Source organism: Arvicanthis niloticus, chromosome X (assembly GCF_011762505.2).
Source record: "Arvicanthis niloticus isolate mArvNil1 chromosome X, mArvNil1.pat.X, whole genome shotgun sequence".
In the NCBI taxonomy this organism is placed as follows: domain Eukaryota; kingdom Metazoa; phylum Chordata; class Mammalia; order Rodentia; family Muridae; genus Arvicanthis; species Arvicanthis niloticus.
Genome location: NC_047679.1, coordinates 54,469,968 through 54,490,748, shown reverse-complemented (window position 1 = coordinate 54,490,748; position 20,781 = coordinate 54,469,968). Strand labels below are relative to the sequence as shown.

At 38.4% G+C, this 20,781-nt stretch overlaps 1 protein-coding gene across 1 annotated transcript in view; it reads left to right on the top strand.

The window, feature by feature from the left end:
- The window catches only part of Tex11 (testis expressed 11), a 245,179-nt gene that overhangs the window by 174,800 nt on the left and 49,598 nt on the right, over positions 1-20,781 (top strand). Inside the window, exons 20-22 of the mRNA XM_034486384.2 lie at positions 16,292-16,332; positions 17,588-17,674; positions 19,563-19,633. Coding sequence (XP_034342275.1) covers positions 16,292-16,332; positions 17,588-17,674; positions 19,563-19,633 — 199 coding nt within the window. The remainder of the gene's footprint in view (positions 1-16,291; positions 16,333-17,587; positions 17,675-19,562; positions 19,634-20,781) is intronic.

The following is a 20,781-nucleotide window of genomic DNA, read 5'->3' as shown; positions in this document are numbered from 1 at the left end:
AGCACAGAACTGTGGCTATGAACTCACAGTGTAGCTCAGTCTGGCCTTGAACTTACAATGATCCTCCTGTTTCCACCTTCACTAGGCAGAGGTAAATATATCTCTGTAAATTCAAGGCCAGCCTAGCCTACAGAATGAGTTCCTGGACAACCAGGACTATAAAGGATCCTGCATTTTAAAAAGACTATAAAAATACAGTTACAGTTTCCTGCTTAGAAATAATTATTTTTTAGCACTTGTAGTGGACATGATCCTGCAGCTACTTAACTAGGTCAGAAACAGAAAAATGAGGTCATATGAAGGAGATAAGAAGAATAATATATAGTCTTCATACCAATATTTTATCCTTTTGGGAAGAATTGCATTTATACTAACATCATTTTCCAGCCTATTTCCCCCAGTTCACTCAGAAGCCGAAGAGTTTATCTATTGAGAATACTCCCTTAGTGTCTTCTACCCCATATCTTGTACATTTATCAAGGTGAAGAAGCCAGCCTATATCCCACTCAGTATTTAATTAATTGATTAATTATTTTAATTATTTTTATTGGATATTATATTTACATTTCAGATTTTATCCCCTTACCCTATTCTCCCCACCACCCAGGAACCTCCTATCCCATCCCCCCTCCTCCTGCTTCTATGAGGATGTGACCAAACCTACCCCTCCACTCCCACCTCCCCACCCTCAAATTCCCCCCCCCCACACACTCACTTGGTGTTCAGCCTTCATAGGACCAAGGATCTCCTCTCCTACCTATGCCCAACAAGGCCATCCTCCCCTACATGTACAGATAGAGTCATGGGCCCCTCCTTATGTGCTCCCAGGCTGGTGGTTTAGACCTTGGGGAGCTCTGGTTGGTTGGTATTGTTGCTCTCCTCATGGGGTCACAAATCCTTTCAGCTCCTTCAGTCTTCTCCCTAACTCCTCCATTGGGAACCCCTTGATCAGATCAGTGGTTAGCTGTGGGCATCTGCCTCTGAATATGTCAGACTCTGGCAGACCTCTAAGGAGACAGCTATATCAGACTCCTGACAGCATGCACTTCCTGACATCCACATCAGTGTCTACCTTTGGTAACTGCACATGGGATGGATACCCAAGTAGAATGGTCTCCAGACAGCCCCTCCTTCAGTTTCTGTCCCACACTTTGTCTCCATATTTGCTCCCTTGAGTATTTTGTTACTCTTTCTAAGTAGGACCGAGGCATCCAGACTTGGTCTTCGTTGTTTATGAGCTTCATGTGGTCTGTGAGTTGAATCTTGGCTATTTCATGCTTTTGGGCTAATATCCGCTTATCAGTGAGTAGATACCATGTGTGTTCTTTTGTGATTGGGTTGCCTCACTCAGGAAGTATTTTCTAGTTCCATCCATTTACCTAAGAATTTCTCCAGTTCTGAGTAATACTCCATTGTGTAAATGTACCACATTTTTTGTATCCATTCCTCTGTTGAAGGACACCTGGGTTCTTTCCAGTTTCTGGCTATTATAAATAAGGCTGCTATGAACATAGTGGAGCATATGTCCTTGTTATATGTTGGAGCATCTTCTGGGTATATATCTAGGAGTGGTATAGTTGGGTCCTCAGGTAATGCTATGTCCAATTTTCTGAGGAACTGCCAGACTGATTTCCAGAGTGGTTGTACCAGCTTGCAACCCCACCAACAATGCAGGAGTGTTCCTCTTTCTTCACATCCTCGCCAGCATCTACTATCACCTGAGTTTTTGATCTTAGCCATTCTGACTGGTGTGAGGTGGTATCTCAGTGTTGTTTGGATTTGCATTTCCCTGATGACTAAGGATGTTGAGCATTTCTTAAGGTGCTTCTCAGCCATTCGAGTTTCCTCAGTTGAGAATTCTTTGTTTAGCTCTGTACCCATTTTTTAATAGGGTTATTTGATTGTCTGGAGTCTAATTTCTTGAGTTCTTTGTATATATTGAATATTAGCCTTCTATCAGATGTAGGATTGGTAATGATCTTTTCCCAATCTGTTGGTTGCCATTTTGTCCTATTGACAGTGTTCTTTACCTTACAGAAGCTTTGCAATTTGATGAGGTCCCATTTGTCAATTCTTGATCTTAGAGCATAAGCCATTGGTGTTCTGTTCAGGAACTTTACCCCTGTGCCCAAGTATTCAAGGCTCTTCCCCACCTTCTCTTCTGTTAGTTTCAGTGTATCTGGTTTTATGTGAAGGTCCTTTTTCACTTGGACTTGAGCTTTGTACAAGGAGATAAGAATGGATCCATTTGCATTCTTCTATATGCTGACCTCCAGTTGAACCAGCATCATCTGTTGAAAATGCTGTCCTTTTTCCACTGGATGGTTTTAGCTCCTTTGTCAAAGATCAAGTGACCATAGGTGTGTTAGTTCATTTCTGGGTCTTCAATTCTATTCCATTGATCATCCTGCCTGTCTCTGTACCAATACCATGAGGTTTTTTTTATCACTATTGCTCTGTAGTACAGCTTGAGTTCAGGGATGGTGATTCCCCCAGAAATTATTTAATTGTTGAGAATAGTTTTCAATATCCTGTTTTTTTAAAATTCCAAATGACTTTGCAAATTGCTCTATCTCTATGAAAAATTGAGTTGGAATTTTGATGGGGAATGCATTGAATCTGTAGATTACTTTCAGCAAGATGGCCATTTTTACTATATTAATCCTGCCAATCCACGACCATGGGAGATCTGTTCATCTGAGATCTTCTATTTTTTTCTTCAGAGACTTGAAGTTCTTGTCATACAGATCTTTTACTTGCTTGGTTAGATTCACTCAAAGATATGTTATATTATTTGTGGCTATTGTAAAGGGTGTCATTTTTCTAATTTTTTTCTCAGCCTGTTTATCCTTTGAATAGAGGAAGGCTACTGATTTGTTTGAGTTGATTTTATATCCAGCTACTTTGCTGAAGTTGTTTATCAAGTTTAGGAGTTCTCTGGTGGAAGTTTTGGGGTCACCTAAGTATACTATCATATCATCTGCAAATAGTGATATTTTGACTTCTTCCTTTCATAATTGTATCCCTTTGACTTCCTTTTGTTGTCTAATTGCTCTGGCTAGGACTTCCAGTACTATACTGAATAGGTATGGTGAGAGTGGGCAGCCTTGTCTAGTCCCTGATTTTAGTGGGATTGCTTCAAGTGTCTCTCCATTTAGTTTGATGTTGGCTACTGGCTTGCTGTATATTGCTTTTACTATGTTTAGGTATGGCCTTGAATTCCTGATCTTTCTAAGACTTTTACCATGAAGGGATGTTGAATTTTGTCAAATGCTTTCTCAGCATCTAGTGAGATGATCATGTGTTTTTTTTCTTTGAGTTTGTTTATTTAGTGGATTATGTTGATAGATTTCTGAATATTGAACCATGCCTGCATTCCTGGAATAAAGCCTACTTGATCATGATGGATGACTGTTTTGATGTGTTCTTGGATTTGGTTTGCCAGAATTTTATTGAGTATTTTTGCATTTATATTCATAAAGGAAATTGGTCTGACATTCTCTTTCTTTGTTGTGTCTTTGTATGGTTTAGGTATGAGCATAATTGTGGCTTCATAGAATGAATTGGGTAGTGTTCCTTCTGTTTCTATTTTGTGGAATAGTTTCAAGAGAATTGGTATTAGGTCTTCTTGGAAGGTCTGATAGAATTCTGCATTAAAACCATTTGATCCTGGACTTCTTTTTTAGTGGAGAGGCTTTTAGTGACTGGTGCTATTTCTTTAGCGGTTATGAGACTATTTAGATTGTTTATCTGCTCCTGATTTAACTTTGTCACCCAGTATCTATCTAGAAAACTGTCCATTTCATCCAGATTTTCCAGTTTTGTTGAGTATAAGCTTTTGTAGTAGGATCTGATGATTTTTTTAATTTCCTCAGTTTCTGTTGTTATGTCACCCTTTTCAGTTCTGATTTTATTAATTTGGATACTGTCTCTGTGCCCTCTGGTTAGTCTGGCTATGAGTTTATCTATCTTGTTGATTTTCTCAAAGAACAAGTTCCTGGTTTTGTTGATATTTTGTATAGTTCTTTCTGTTTCTACTTGGTTGATTTCAGCCCTGAGTTTGATTATTTCCTGCCATCTACTCCTCTTGGGAGTATTCTCTTCTTTTTGTTCTAAAGCTTTCAGGTGTGCTGTCAAGTTGCTAGTGTATGCTCTCTCTAGTTTTTTTTTGTAGGCACTTAGAGCTATGAGTTTCCTCTTAGCACTGCTTTCATTGTGTCCCATAAATTTTGGTATGGTGAGCCTTCATTTTCATTAAATTCTAAAAAGTTTTTAATTTCTTTCTTTATTTCTTCCAAGTTGTCATTGAGTAGAGTGTTGTTCAGTTTCCATGTGTATGTGGGCTTTTTTTCTGTTATTATTTTTGTTATTATTGAAGACCAGCCTTAGTCCATGGTGTTCTGATAGGATGCAAGGGATTATTTCAATTGTCCTCTTTTTAAAATTCATTATTTTGCTAGACAGATTTGGAGTACTCATGACTTACAGTTTACTATAAATAATTAGTTTAGGAAGAGCTAGATGAAACACACCTCAAGCTAACCATCATCCCAGTACCTCAGTATGTTCACCCATCTAGAAGTTCTTTCGGTCTACTTTTAATTGACTTTTCTTCTACTTGAGTCTTAATAATTCTTTTTTTAAAATTATCTTGACTCTTTTTTATAATCCTGTCATTATCCTCCCTCCCGGTTCACCCTCCAACTGTTCCCCCATCTCATTCCTCCTACTCTGTCTCTAAGAGGATGTCCCACCCACCACCCACCTCATCAGACCTCCCCACTCCCTGGGGCCCAAAGTCTCTTGAGTGTTCAGTTTATCTTTAACTAAGTCCACACCAGACAGTCCTCTGCTACATATGTGTTGGAGGCCTCATATCAGGTGGTGTATGCTGCCTGGTCAGTGTCTGAGAGATCTCAGGGGTCCAGGTTAGTTGAGACTGCTGGTCTTCTATGGGGTCACCCTGCTCCTCAGCTTCTGACATTACTAAAAGTTACAATCTCATAGGAAACTCCCTCATCTTCTGGCTCCTGCAGTCTTTCTTTCCTCTTTTTCTGTGTTCCCTGAGCCTTAGGTGCAGGAATTGTTTTGTAGATATATCCACTGTGTTTTGATTGGTTGTGGTTTTCTGCAATGGTCTCTATCTGTTGCAAAGAGAACTTTCCTTGATGAGGAGTGAGGACTACACTTACCTGTGGGTACAGGGAATGTAGATAGGGTTTATTCTGATTTAATAGAGCAGCGGTGTTTGTAGGTTCTCCTCCAAGATTCATGACTTTACTAGCCTTGAGTATATTTGGCTAGGTTTCCGGTAACAGGAATGATCTTTCTCTTGTTAATCAAGAAGTCTAATTAGAGAGCTTTTGATTACCACCTGGTTATGAATACTACTAACCACCCTAAGGGATATCATGGCATGCTTGTCATTGTGGACCATTGTCATAGCTGGGTAGGGCTGTTGCATGCTTCCCTCCTTAGGAAGCTTGCATGGCACCTTCTGGTACCATGAAAGCTAGTCTTCAGGAAAGAGTCAATCAACTCAGTTCCAGCTTGAGAGCCTCTAGGTCCCATGTCTGAAGTACATGGTGTCTTCAGCAATAATGACTTAACTTTCACCTTTGGAGGACAAACAAAGGCAATATCAGTAGCCTGTAATGTTTTGAGAGTCTCTTGGACAACAGCTGATTAACAACTCAGGCCTGGTTTGGGGGGGTTTGCTGTATGGACTTTTTCACTTATACTATGTATGTATATTGTACATATAAACTAAACTTATGTGTATATATTTGTGTCTATGTATAATATACTAATGTGTGTGTATTACAGGTTTTTTAAAGATAGAAGTCTAATATTATGATTTATTATGACTTTTTCAGATAATCTTACTGTTATCTCCCCCCTCTTCTTTTCTTTTGTCTTTCTCTCCTTGTCCCTTCCTAACTAGAGGCTTTTTTATTCCTGCCCCAGCCCATCAGATCAGTTGTATATTATTATTCCTTTCTGTATTGCTCCTCCTACCCCACAATGGTCTTCTTTTACTTTCTCGGATTCTTAGATTACTCCAGGATATGTATTCATCTGAATATTTCGAGCTAGGAACCTCTGATGATGGAGAGTGTACAAAATTTCTATTTCTGGATCTGGTTTATCTCACTTCATATCATCTTCAATAACCGTCCATTATGTACAAAGTTTATGATTTCAATTTTCTTTACAGCAGAATAGTATCCCACAGAGTGTGTGATCTTCACTTTCATTATCCATTCATTGGTTGAAGGACATTGTTTTTGACATTGTTTTCATTTCCTTCTTATTGTAAATATAACAGCAATAAACATGGCTGAACAAGTAGCTGTGGAGTAGACTGTTGAGTCCTTTGGACATAGGCCAAGGAGTGGTATAGCTGGGTTATATGGTAGATTCATTCTTACCCTTTTGAGAATTCCCCACACTGATTTCCAGAGTGGCTGGACAAGTTAGCAATCATTCCAACAGTGAATGAGAGGGTTCCATTTTCCCTCACAGCCCCTCCAACATTTGTTTTTAGCTGTTTTGTTGATATTTGTCACTCTGATCGGGTTAAGATGAAATCTCAGACTTGTTTAGACTTGCTTTTACATAATTGCTAGGAACCATGAACATTTTTTGAGATATTTCTTAGCCATTTTTTTCTTCTTCTGTGAATTCTCTCTAGTCCCAGGCTCATTTTTTTTTAATTGAAAATCTGTACAATATGTTTTTTTTTTGCTGGCAATAAATAAAATATCTTTATTATGGTTATTTAATAGTTAAAATCTGCATGTTTCCTTAGATAAAGTAGTTTATAACAGGATAAAAAAATTACAAAAAGGCAAGCTCTTAATGATTCATTTGAATTAATTATAAAATCAAAATACTGCTAGTAATTTTAATATCTTCTAAAGTAACACAAAATATATTCAATATGTAATACAAACCTCAATAATCCAAATCTCCTAATAAGCAATTATTTACAAATTCTGAACTGAGAAAAAACAGTTTAGCCAAACAAATGAAACAATGTTCTTAATAACTTCATCCTATGTAATCTAAGCTTTTTGAGTAGAAATAATCATTTAATACAATGTTAATTATATTAACCTTAATTTACATTTAGTTGGTATGAATTTACCCATCCTAAATGCTTCTGTGTCTGGGAAATACAAATTTTGAAATCGCTTAAGGATTTCGAATCACTTTTATTTTTTATATGTTATTTACATCTCAGATGCCATCCCCTTTCCCCATTTCCCCTCCCTAGAAAACCTCTATCCTATGCCCCCTTTTCCTTTTTGCTTTCATGCAGTTTTTAAGTGTTAATCAAAAGTTTTATAAGTTTGGTAATGCTCAATCAGAAGTGTAACCCAATACCCAAACTACTATCTTTGACTGGTGGAGAGACACGAGACCATCTGCCTCCATGCCCCACCTTTCTCTCTCTCTCTCTCTCTCTCTCTCTCTCTCTCTCTCTCTCTCTCTCTCTCTCTCTCTCTCCCTCTCTCTCTCTCTCATCACCTAGCTTCACCCTGTTAAAATAAAACTTTTCTCTCAACATGCAATTAGAGCATACTTATTCTTAATTGTACCAGTGAGGTACAAGATAGTCCTAATGCCCAGTTCATCATTTTGTTGACTAACCAGAACCTCTGTCATCTATCCTAACTAAAAGACTTAGTTCTTACCCTGGCTTTTTTCTTGGCTTTAGAATGAATGTCAGCTGAAAACCATCCACTCAGATCTTTTCTCTCAAAGTAAATAGCCAGGATTGGCTATAAGACTATAGGTCTTCAACCCCGTCAGAAATCCAGAATGACTGAGTTAACTGAAATTATGGGAAGCACTAAGCATAGCTTCTAAAACTTAGCCAATTTATAGAGACCGCTGAACACCTGGAAAGCCCCTATACTACCGAACGTTGGAGCATCAAATCTTCAGCCTTCTGGCCCAGGATCATCTGACAGACCTTAGTGATGCAGAATTATTAAGGGCTGATTACTCTGTCTAGGCAGATATAATCTGTACAATATGTTTTAATCACAGTTTCCTCTTCCCAGATCTTCCCCATCCTCCAACTGCATTCATATTGTCTGTCTCTGTCTCTCTGTCTCTCTTAAAAACACATAGGCAAATAAAAACAAATAAACCAGATATTAAAAAAACAAAACCCACAAGAAACACACAAACACTACAAAACTTATAAAAGCACAAAATCAGAAATTATTAGATATAAACAAAAGTCCAGTAAGTACCCAAATAATGCAATATGAGGGAAAAACTACAACAATGATTTCATTTTGTGTTGCCTGTCTACTGCTGAGCAAGAGGGCTTACCCTAAGTGAGTGTGTGTGTGTGTGTGTGTGTGTGTGTGTGTACCATGATATTGTATTAGAGAAAACTAAATTTTCCTTTAAAGGTGATTGACAATTGGAGATTGGTTAGAGATGGGAAATAGTGTTCACTTCTCCCTCTTAGAGCTAGGACCCTCCCTGTCTGGCTTGAACCTTGCATGCTTCTCCAGTTTCCATGAGTTCATATTTTGTCAGTCCTGCTGTGTCTGGAAGACAAGGTTTCCTTGAAGTCATCCATCCCTTCTGGCTCTTAAAATCTTTTCATCTCCTCTTCCGAATAACTCTCTGATCCCTGGGGTGAGAGTTTTGATGAACATATCCCATTAGGACTGTTCTGAAGTGTCTAACTCTCTGTACATTGTCTAGTTGTGAGTCTCTGTATCTGTTCTAATCTACTGCAGGAGGAAGCTTCTCTGATGATGGTTGATGAAGACTCTGAGCTATGGGTATAACAGAATGTTATTAGGAGTCAATTTATGGCTACATTTCTTTAACAGAACAGTAGTATTATTTGCTTTTCCCCTAGGTTCAAGGCCTATTAGTTTTAGATACCCAAGCAGTGTTCTATCTTATAGATAGAACAACATGGTTCTGTTTTGTAGAGTAGCCTTAAATCCAATTAAAAAGTTGTTGGTTAGTCTCACAATGTTTGTGCCATTATTGATTGCAGAATCAGATCATGCAGTTAGGTGACCACTATAGATTGCAGGGTTTGTAGCTGGGTTAGTAAAGGCTCTTATGAGGCACCAGCTGAACTTTTGTGTTCAGGATGTGTGCCCTGGTCCAAGCCTGGAATGTAGAGGTTGATCTGGCAGGAGGAGAGTTTTGACATGGTATAGAAAGGTCCTAGAGGAATCCTATAAATTAGTTACAGAGCAAGTAGTGGTGGCCGACAAGGCTGAGGTACTGGACATGGAACCTGAATTTGATCTAATGGGTTTGGGGGATTGAATAAGGGGGGTTAGGAGAACTCATTGGGAGAAGGATGTGCAGGGTTTGGCTTGGCTGAAAGGTTAGATGCAGCATGGTAGACACTTGCTGGTAGGGGCAGGCAGGGATAGGTCCTCTAGTGTTATGTTTTTAATTTCTAATTCCATTTGTTCTTTGTCAGTATAGGAAAGCCCTTGATTTCTGTCTATTTACCGTGTTTTCTGAAATCCTGTGATGACCATTTATGAGTTCCAATATTTGGAGTGGGAATGAGTGGAGTTTGGAGGAGAGCCATTGGACTGAGTTGTTTATGTTTTCTAGAAAGACAAGCAAGTCATCTGAGAACAATTATAGTTCCTCCTTGCGTATCTGAATACCTTTTCCCCCATTTTATTGTCTTACTGTAATAGATAGGTGTCTTAGCTCATTCAAAATATGACAGACAAAAAGTCTTTTGTCTGTTATTTTCAGGAGTAGCAATAAGATATAGGGCCTTGGTGCACTTTAGGAATGTGTTCTGTTGCTGAGTTACATCTTCATTTTTCCATTTAGAAAATTATAATAAATACTGTAAAACAGAAATTTCTTACAGTCGAGTACCAGGAAGCCCAAGATCAGAATGCCAGAGATTCAATGTCTTGTGACTTGTAAGTAGTTACGGTCTCATTCACTTTTTTTTCTAAAGTTTTTTTCTTTCCCTTTAAATGATTTTTTTGAGTATAGAATTCTAGCTTGCTCATTTTTTCCTCTGTCAGTCTTTTATTTGTTAAATTTAATTATTTATTTATTTATTCACTTTACATCTTGATAGCTGCCCCCTTCCCAGTTCCCCCTCACACAGTTCCTCCCCCTATTCCTCCTCCCCCTTCTCCTCTGAGAGGGTCGAGGCCCTCCTGGGTATCCTCCTGACCTGGCACATCAAATTTCTGCAGGGCTAGGCACATCCTCTCCTACAGAGGCCAGACAAGGCAGCCCAGTTGGGGGAATGGATTCCACAGATAGGCAACAACTTTAGGGATAGCCCCTGTTCCACTTGTTGGGGATCCACATTAAAACCAAGCTGCACATCTACTGCATATGTGCAGGAGGCCTAGGTCCAGCTCATGTATCCTTTTTTTTTTGGTGATTCAGTCTTTTGAGAGTCCCCAAGTATCCAGATTAGTTGATCCAGGTCTGTTGGTCTTCCTGTGGAGTTTCTATGTGGTCCTCAATCCTTCCTCCAATTCTTTACTAAGAGTCCTCAAGCTCCATCCACTGTTTGGCTGTGGGTGTCTGCATCTGTTTCAGTTAGCTGCTGGGTGGTACCTTTCAGAGAACAGCTATGCTAGGCTCCTGTCTGCAAGCATAACAGAGTATCATTAATAGGGTCAGGGATTGGTGTTTGTCCATGGGATGGGTCTCAAGTTGGGCCTGTTATTGGCTGGCCATTCCCTCAGTTTCTGCTTCATCTTTGTCCCTGAATTTTTTATAGACAGGACAGATTTTGTATTGAGGGTTTTATGAGTGGTTTGGTGTCCTTATCTCTACACTGTAAGTCCTGCCTGGCTATAGGAGGTAGCTTCTTCAGGTTCCATGTCCCCACTGCTATGAGTATCAGCTAAGGTCACCCCTATTGACTCCAGGGAGCCTCACCCATCCCAGGTCTCTGGCACAGCAGTCCTAGAGATGCCCCCAAGCCCTGTACAAGCTGCATGTTTCCATTCATTCTCCTGGCCCTCTGCCCTTTCTGCTGTCTGTCACCACACCTGATTGTGACCCCCACATCCCCCTTCCCATCTGTGGAGCTGTAGTTCGTGCATGAATGTTGGTCCTGTTGGGCTTAGTTGTGGGTCCCGCATGTCTGCCTCCCCAGGTGGCTGGAACCGAAGCTCAGGGGGCAGAAGCACGAGAATTCGACTGAGGTCACTCCACACATTACTGGGCAGATGCCAGGCTATGGGAAGCCACTGAGCTCCACTCCGAGTGTGGGGAGATCCCAGTCTGAGGTCCTGTGTGGACTAGAGCTCTTTGCTTGGGGATCCCCGGGCAAGAACGTGGACAGGGATTGACTTGTCTCAAGCCCTTGGGCTCTCAGACACCACTGAGAGGCCATGGAAGGAATGAGACATGGCAAGGGGGAGAAGATGAGCTACAACAGTGCCCCACGGGGAAATGAGACTCTTGGTTACAGCGACTCGATTGGCTGGGCCTTGGCTGACTTGGCTAGATCCGCTTGGATTAGCGGCCTATCCATGGCTGGAATGTAGAGAAGTCCTCTGTGGGAGATTATACTGTGACTTGGTAGTTGAAGACCTTTTCGACAGAACCCACACGGCAGGCACCAAAGATGAGAGGAAGTCCCTGATCTTAAAACATTTATTGTCATGGCAGAAAGTGGATGAAGCTGTATCCCGTGTCCTCAGGGTGGGCCTGAGGTTAAATACCTTTTGGAAGTAGGAGGAGGGTCTGGGAAGGAATGCTTAATTGGCTACACCCTCTGGCCTTTAGGTATCTCGTTAATATGGATATGTCTTGAGGCTCTGCAGGCCTGTAGTCATGCCCTATACTTGTGCTATGTGACTGAAGGCCACAAACCTCTCTTTGGGAGGGGCTGTGGATGGCTGAGGCTAAGTGAAAGGAACCAGGAGGTCCAGGAGTACCACCAACTCCTATCATCACTTTAGGGTCTCTAGGGTTAGAAGCAGACTCAACTGGGTACCCCACTGCCTCTCACAGCCCATCGCCCCATACCCTTCTCTTCCCACCCAGTTTCCTCCCTCCATCTACCTCCTATGACTACATTATCCCCCCTTCAAAGTGAGATTCAAGCATCTTTGCTTGGACCTTCCTTCTTGTTTAGCTTCTTTGGACCTATGGAGTGTAGCATGGGTACCCTGTACTTTATGACTAATATCCATTTATCAATGAGCATACACCATGCGTGTCATTTTGGGTTATCTCACTCAGGATGATATTTTCCAGTTCCATCCATTTGCCTGCAAAATTCATGATGTCCTTGTTTTTAATAGCTGAATAGTATACGATTGTGTAAATGTACCACATTTTTTGTATCTATTCTTAAGGAACATCTGGGTTGTTTCTGGCTATAATGAATAAAGTTGCTATGAATATAGTAGAGCACTTGACTCTGTGGTATGATGGAGAATCTTTTGGGTATATGCCCAGGAGTGGTGTAGTTGGGTCTTCAGGTAGAACTATTTTCAGTTTTCAGAGAAACTGCCAGATTGATTTCCAGAGTAGTTGTACCAGTTTGCAATCCCACCACCTATGGGAGAATGTTCCCCTTTCTCCAAATCCTTGCCAACATGTGCTATCACTTGGGTTTTTGATTAGCCATTCTGATTGCTGTAAGGTGAATCTCAGTCATTTTGATTTGGATTCTCTGTGATGACTAAGGATGTTGAACATTTCTTTAGGTCCTTTTTGGTCATTTTCTCTGTTGAGAATTCTTGGTTTAGCTCTGTACCCCATTTTTAAATTGGGTTTTTTGGGTTGTTGGAGACTTAACTTCTTGTGTTCTTCATATATTTTGGATATTAGCCCTCTGTTGAATGAAGGGTTTGTGAAGATCTTTTCCCAACCTGTAGGCTGTTTTTTTTTTTTGTCCTGTTGACAGTGTCTTTTGCATTACAGAATGTTTTGAGTTTCATGAGGTCCTATTTATCAATTATTTATATTAGATCCAGAGCCATTGTTGTTCTGTTCAGGAAATTGTCTACCATACCAAAGGATACAAGGCTATTATTTCTCACTTTCTCTTCTATGAAATGTAATGTATCCAGTTTTATGTTGACGTCTTTGATCCACTTGGACTTGAATTTTGTAGAGAGTGATAAATATTTTTAATATTTTACTCCACTATCTTTTCCTTTTGTCTTCTTCTTTTTTTTTTTTTTTTTTGAGGTTTTCCGTGCCATTTGGACATAGGTTGAGGTCTTCCAAGGGTCCATTATGATTCAAGGCTTGACTCACATCACAGGAAGGCAGTATTGAGAAATTTTGTGACACTTTAAAGAAGCAGGGCCTAGTTGGAAGTCCTTTGATCACTGGGAGTATATCCTCAAAGGAGACTGTAGGAATTCTGTTTGGTACATAAGGTTAGTTTTGAGGGTATTTCAGCCATTAGGATTTTGCACATTTCTTCTGTTTTGATCTCTCTTTTTCCAGTGTGACCATTACACATTTCACTTTTTAAAGTTGTTCCACAGTCCTTGGATTTTTTTTTGTCATTATTCTCTTTGGTTTGAAGTATTTGTATTTTTTTCTTGATATAAACCCTTTCAGCTGTGTCTGGTCTGCTAACAAGACTATCACAGGAATTTTTATGTCTGCTAATGTTTGAAATCCCGGCATTTCTTTTTGATTCTTTCTTAGAATTATTTTGACTCTTTTTGTATTGCTCATATATGCTTGTATATTATTAGTCATGGTTCTCTAGAGTAACTTCTACTAGTATTTCTCTTTCCCCCGCCAATCCCTCTCATACAGAGAGAGAGAGAGAGAGAGAGAGAGAGAGAGAGAGAGAGAGAGAGAGAGGAGGGAGAGTTTATTAGTGATCTAGCTAATCCAATAACGATTGGTTATTAACCCAAAATCCAGAACCTAGTAGTTGTTCAGTCAAAGATGCTGGAAGTCTCAGCGGCTCTTCAGTAGAGGCTGGAATCCTAAAGAAGTGGACTCTAATGCCAGTGAAGGAGTGGACTTGCTAGGGAGGGCAAGAACAGCAGGCAAAGAAACTTCCTTCTTCCATGTCCTTTATATAGGCTTCCAGCAGATGGTGTGGCCCATATTAGAGGAGGGTTTTCTCATCTCAAAAGATCTAGATTAAAGCTTTATCTTTCCACTTCTAAGATCTGACTTAGAGGTGGATCTTCCTACTTCAAATGATTTAAGAAAATAAGCCCTCATATGTGTGCCCAGTCGTTTGGGCTTTATAGTCAATTCCAGATATAGTCAAATTGATAACCAAGAATAATGATCACAGCTTGCATATTATTTCATCTGTTAGAACCCTTATCATATTAATTTAAATTCCCAGTTTGAAATGTCTGGTGTATTTGTATTCCTAGCACTAGGTTGGTGGAAATCAGCAGACCTCTGGGATTTGATGGCCCATCTGATGTAGTTTATTTGGCAAATTGCATGCCAGTGAGAGACACTATCTTTTCTTTAAAAAAAAGAAGAAGAAGGTGAATAACAGCAGAAACATTACAGTCTGCGTACATGCATACACACACACATATATACACACACACCTGCATGCACACATTCTCCCAATCTAATCATATATCATCTCTGCCATGTCTGTATAATGCTGGTTTTGTCTCTTCCAATTAGTTTTTGCCTTTTAGTATGATTTTCCTATTTCCTCAAGAGAAAGACATGATATACCAAGTTAAAAGAAATGCTACAAATAGGCTTTTTAATTGTGTGATAGTGAGTTATATGGGAGGGAAATTGCTCTAGTTTCCTCTCCTCTTTTATATAGTCAGGGTGGCTTAAGTGAACTGGTTGCAGCTATTTCCCCAGAAGCAAGCTCTGGAAATACACTAGAGGGTTGAAGTTGAACTCGGGTAGTTTGTTTAGAGGTCAGACCTTATTTTAAGAGAACATAATATTGAGCTGAGAAGATGTTTCAGCTGGTAACAGCACTTGCTAAGCAAGTCTGGCAACCTGAGTTTGATTTTTGGATTAAGGGGAAAGTATAGAACTAACTCAACAATGCTGTCCTCTAATCTTCAGACATTCACTGTGGCATGTGTATCCATAAGTAATAATTGAAAATATTTTTTTAAAACGACATAGGGGCTGGAGCAGTAGCTCAACAGTTAAAGATATGGTATACTTTTAGAGCACCTGAATTTGGTTACCAGTGCCCACATGGTGGTTTGCAACCATCTGGAACTCCAGTTCCAGGGGATCTGACACTCTCATCTACCCTCTATGGGCACTAGGCAAACATATGATACATATGCATATATGTAAGCATAATATTCATTCACACAAAATAAATATTTTAGAGAATATAGTATTATGGAATATTTCAAAACAATTTCTTTTCCCCATCCCTGCCTGTTTTCCAATGCCTACTGTGAATACCTAGCTAAGCTACCTTGCTGAATTTTGTAAAAGTGTTGAGGCCTCCTTATAATGGATCACCTTGGAGTTTTTAGCTCTTAAGACTTTTTCAGGATAAGCATCCAGTGATTTGTCAACCATAGTCCAGTTGTTCTCACTAAAGCATTAGTTCCAAAGGTCTCTGCTCTGCATCTCACTGTATTTACCTGTCCCACCTGAATTCAGTCTTCTTGGCAGTAGCTTGGCCTTCTTCCTCACTACTGTTATGGATTCAAGAAGAGTTGTTGATTTTTCAGTCTGTTCAGATTTTTACTTGTTAGGTCAGAATGTCAACTTTCAGTCTCCTAAAAATAGAATGGGAAGGCAGAAGCTTTGCTAAATATTTGTTAACCCCTTAAACAAACTTGATTGGGGATTTAAAAGATCAGTATAGTAGACTTGTCATTGTCACTAACTGTCACCTTATAGAAACCATCCTATGCTATGAGGTGTGTTTCCTCAAGTGTAAAATGAGAAGTTTGTATTAGATAAATGTTTTTTTTAAGTTGGGCTTCCTAAGAATGCTAAAAAATTATGTGGCACTTCCTTAGAGATGAGATTCCAGGCCACTGTCTACTCTTGCTTCACTCAGAGCACCTCCACTGTTTTCAAAGCTGGAGACAGACTGTAAAGCATCTCATGTGAGGCAGTACAACTGAGCCACACCTTGCTTTTTCTTAGACATTAGACTTCTATAGATTTTACTTAATTTGCATTTCTGTGATGACTAAGGATGTTAAACATTTCTTTAAGTACTTCTCACTGAACTAGGAACTGTACATTTTGCATTTTTAACCCAATTCTCAGACACAAATAGGTTTTTTTCTACAGTAAATGTTTAGAACAATTTAAAAACTCCCTTTTCTTTAATTTTTAGAAAGAAAGAAATGGATAGACTTTTGAACTACTTGAATACAGGTAATTATGTTCTTACTTATTTTTAGTCCTTCATCTTACATCTATCCTCTGTTGAATTCTCCAAATAAATTGAACATACTGACTCTAATCTGATATTTTAGTTAAATTTCATACACTTTATTAATGTTTACCACAGAGATCTATTTTAGTTTCTTCATGCACAAGAAGGGAAGTGTTTGACATCACTAGCATCTACTTCTAAATGTGATTTCAGCTCCATTTTATCCAAATTTGTTTCAAAGACACTTGCCTTCCTAATGCTCTTTCCCTCCCTCTTTCCCTCCTCTTTCTTTTTTTTCATTCATTCATTCTCTCTTCCTTTTATCCTTCTCTCCCTTATAATTTTCTGTCCTATCATTACATATGCAAAAATTAATATAAAAACAAACGAAATTCTCTAAATCATGCTGGTTTTATGTGACCTCTTTATCTAACCTGCATTGCTTGTTCTTTTATTTTACTTATTTACAAAAGTTTGTGCCTTCTCCTGTTTTCTATTTGTAATCTTTCCTGTTGACTTTTTTAAACTAGTGTCTAGCAACATCACATTCTTCTTTTTTTTTTTACCAGCACTGTGCTTTCTTTGATAGTGTCCCATTTATTCAAAAGGTATTTTCATTTCATTTCTAACAACATCCCAAAGTCCATACCTTAGGAACCTTAAGTTTGGCAATAGTTGATTGAATTTTATACCTCAAATACAGATTATAAACATAGCAAAATGACTTAAAGACAAAGCTTTTCAAATGAAAACTTTGCTGGTTGGTATTCTTTTTCTGAGAAGAGCATGTGGTAAGTAATAAATGCTTTCTGGTGATGATGGCATGTTCTGGTTCTACATTATATTTATTGTGGAAGCTAAGTAAATATTATGCCAGTCTACTGATACTATGATTATTTTAGGGTGTTTTGTTTGGTGCTAGAGATTGAACCCCAGGGATTCAACCATACTAAGAATTATTTTGGTGTTTTAATTATTATTCCCATTCTTTATCTCCTTGCATGTGCCTCAAGTAGTGAATAATTGTAATAATTACATTTATAATTCTCTCTAAGAATATATTTGTTCCCTCAAAGTTTGAGTTAATGCCTTCATGGAGCTTGTTAGTGCTTTTTTTCTCATTTGGATTATTGTGATATGCTACCATATACATATGCACAGAAATAAACTTTCTAGATTTATACAGTTTTTAAAGGAGATTAAAAACTTTGCTAGCATATTAAGATAAGTATCCTATTTTCCTATTTGATACAGCACTCCTGAAATTTTCTGAACATTTTAATGAAACTCGCTTAACTTTGAAGTGGATGGTTAATGATGCCAATTGGTTCCGGAAAATAGGTAATAAAAAATGTGGCATGGAAATTTTTCTGATATAATAAGTTATGTCTCTTTCTTTTGAAGCTATGGTATATAATGTATAATTTGCTTAATCTTGGTTTCCTTGTATATAAACTAGGAATGTATATATCTCTTATGTAGGATCATTTATTTATTAAGGATTTCATATGAAACAGTATATGTATCTCACACATAATAAAATATTCTATGCTTATTTTTTCCTTTTCTATGGAGAGTGGTCAAAAACAAAATGATTAATTATACCTTTAGTTTCACAAATTATTTTCTTAAACCTGCTCTAGAAAGCTGAATATATTTCTTGATGTGATCCACCAAAAATATACTACACACAAAAATATGAGTACATCTCAGAAACATACTGTTGAACAAACACAGCCAGACATTAAAGAGTACAGGATGCCTGATCCAATTTATACACTGGTTAAAAAACACAAAACTGAGACTGGAGAGATGGCTCAGTTGTTAAGAGCACCGACTGCTCTTCCAGAGGTCCTGAGTTCAATTCCCAGCAACCACATGATAGATCACAACCACAGCCATTCAATCTGATCCCCTCTTCTGGTGTGTCTGAGAACAATGACAGTGTACTCAGATACATAAAATAAATAAAACTTTTTTTTAGAAAAAACCCACAAACCTGATTTTGTGTTAGAAATCAAAATAGTGATTCATTTAAGAGGTAAGAAAGAAAAACAGAGAGGATAAATGTCATCAAAGTGCATTATATTCATGTGTGGAGAAGTTGCTATGACTTTAGCATTTAAATAACATGAAAATAACCTTAAGAAAAAAAGTTAAGATAATGTTTACCGTAAGAAGAAAGCCTGGATGTGAAAGAAATTTGCAGTTTTCTGATAATGGCCAAAATCTTTCTTCATGTGTATATATGTTTATTTTATTAAAATTCATCAAGTGACACAATTATGAATTGTGCCATTTTCTAAGACTGAATTAATAAAAGTGATATAAAATTATGGAGGTAGTTAAGAACTATTAATTAACACTATCACAGTTTGGACTGGTTCTACATGAACCTGTTTCTGTTTTATGGAATTATTTCTTGAGGTTCTAATCTAGGCAAAAGGGCATAAATAATGTGAATTCTAAGAAATTTGGAAAATGAACAGTTTTAAATATGGAAAGACTTAATGACTCTGACCTTTTGAAGTTTTGGAAAGATGGAGGCAGTTTTCTCGCTCACATTGGTTTACCTAGTTGGGGCTTCTACTAACCTTTGGAAGACAGAAAATGTTCCAGAAATATCTACTGATGTTAGTATATTCTGATCTTTCCTAAAGTTTATCTTCCTTTTACCAGTTGATGAGTTGGTGACTTTCAGTTGCTACTTGGTGACTCTCCTTTTTTTCTGTGTTTTTAAATGAAAATATAATTACATAATTTCCCCCACCCTTTTCTCACTCCAGCTTCTCCTATCTCTTGTTCCACAAAAATCTCATGCCCTTTCAAATTCATGGCCACTTTCTTTAATTGTTATTATTACAGATGGATGGATAGAAAGATAGATAGTACTGAGAATCCTTTTTGTACATCTCAAACTTTAAAAAAATTAAACAGTTTCTTGAATGTAATTTACTTAGAATGGGCAATCAGAAGTGCTGGGAATCACTATATTTCTTGGCAAAAAGATTCCCCACAACATAAAGTCAGTTTCTTTTTTCAAAAACAAAATACTTCATTGACTTGTTTAATTTATTTTTAAATTAATTTTACATTTAAAATTTTAAGTTAAAATATACTTAATCCCAAGAACCCCCTTATCACCATATTAGCATTAAAAATGTTGGCAGATTATGGTACAGACTAAACAGTTGATTTTCTAATTATATTATTCCATGTTAACTTTTAGCTTGGAACTTAGCTGTGCAATCTGAGAAGGATCCAGAAGCAATGAAAAAATTTTTCATGGTTTCTTATAAGGTAAATCTCATCACAAATATTCATTATATACTCTGTGGAAGAATAGGGGGATGGATGGATTGTGGGACCTGAAGGGGATAGGAACTCCACAGGAAGACCAACAGAGTCAACTAACCTGCACCCTTGGGGCTCTCAGAGACTGAACCACCAACCAAAGAACATTATGAACTGGATGTGGCCTGCTCCCAACATAGGTAGTAGACATGAAGTTTGGTCTTTATGTGAGTCCTGAACAAATGAAGTGGGCCTATCCCAAAAGCTGTTGCCTGTATGTGGGATATGGTCTTCTATCTGGGCTGCCTTGTCTTGCCTCTGTGGGAAAGGATGAGCCATATCTGGCAGAGACTTGATGTATGAGGGTCAGGGGACACCCTGGGATCCGTCTCAGAGGGGAAGGGGAAGGAAGATGGGAGGAAGGATTGTGGGAGGGGGTGGTCAGGACGGACTAGTGAGTGGGGTGTAAGGTGAATAAATAATAATTTAAAAAAGAAAGAGAAAAATTGTTCATTATAGAGCCTACCATTACATTATAGAGTTCTACCAGTACAGAACTATTCCTTTGCCTTTGAAGGGATTTGGAGTTAAAGAGTCCCATATTAAAACATAAGTATCTTTAGAATGGGCATGCTCCAATGTTACGAGCTACCACACATTAGGAAAGGTCACACAAATAAGTGTGTAGAAATGTTGCATAAGTACCTGCAGACAGCAAGGATTGAAAAAGGAGATAAGTTTGAGCATTATTTATTAAGTTTAATTGAACAGGTTCTATATGTAAGAATTTGTGAATTTGTTATTATTCACCTTTAAGCATTTTAAAAAAATAGTCATTTGCCTCTGTCTTAAGAGTTTTACTGCTGTGAACAGACACCATGACTAAGGCAGGTGTCCTTATAAAGGACAACATTTAACTGGGGCTGGCTTTCAGGTTCAGAGGGTCAGTCCAGTATCATCAAGTTAGGAACATGGCAGCATCCAGGAAGGCATGGTACAGGAGGAGCTGAGAGTTCTACATCTTCATCTGAAGGCTGCTAGCAGAATACTTAGACTTCCAGGCAGCTACATGAGGGTCTTAAAGCCCACAACCACAGTGACACACCTACTCCAACAGGGTCACATCTTCTAATAGTGCCACTCCCTGGGCCCAG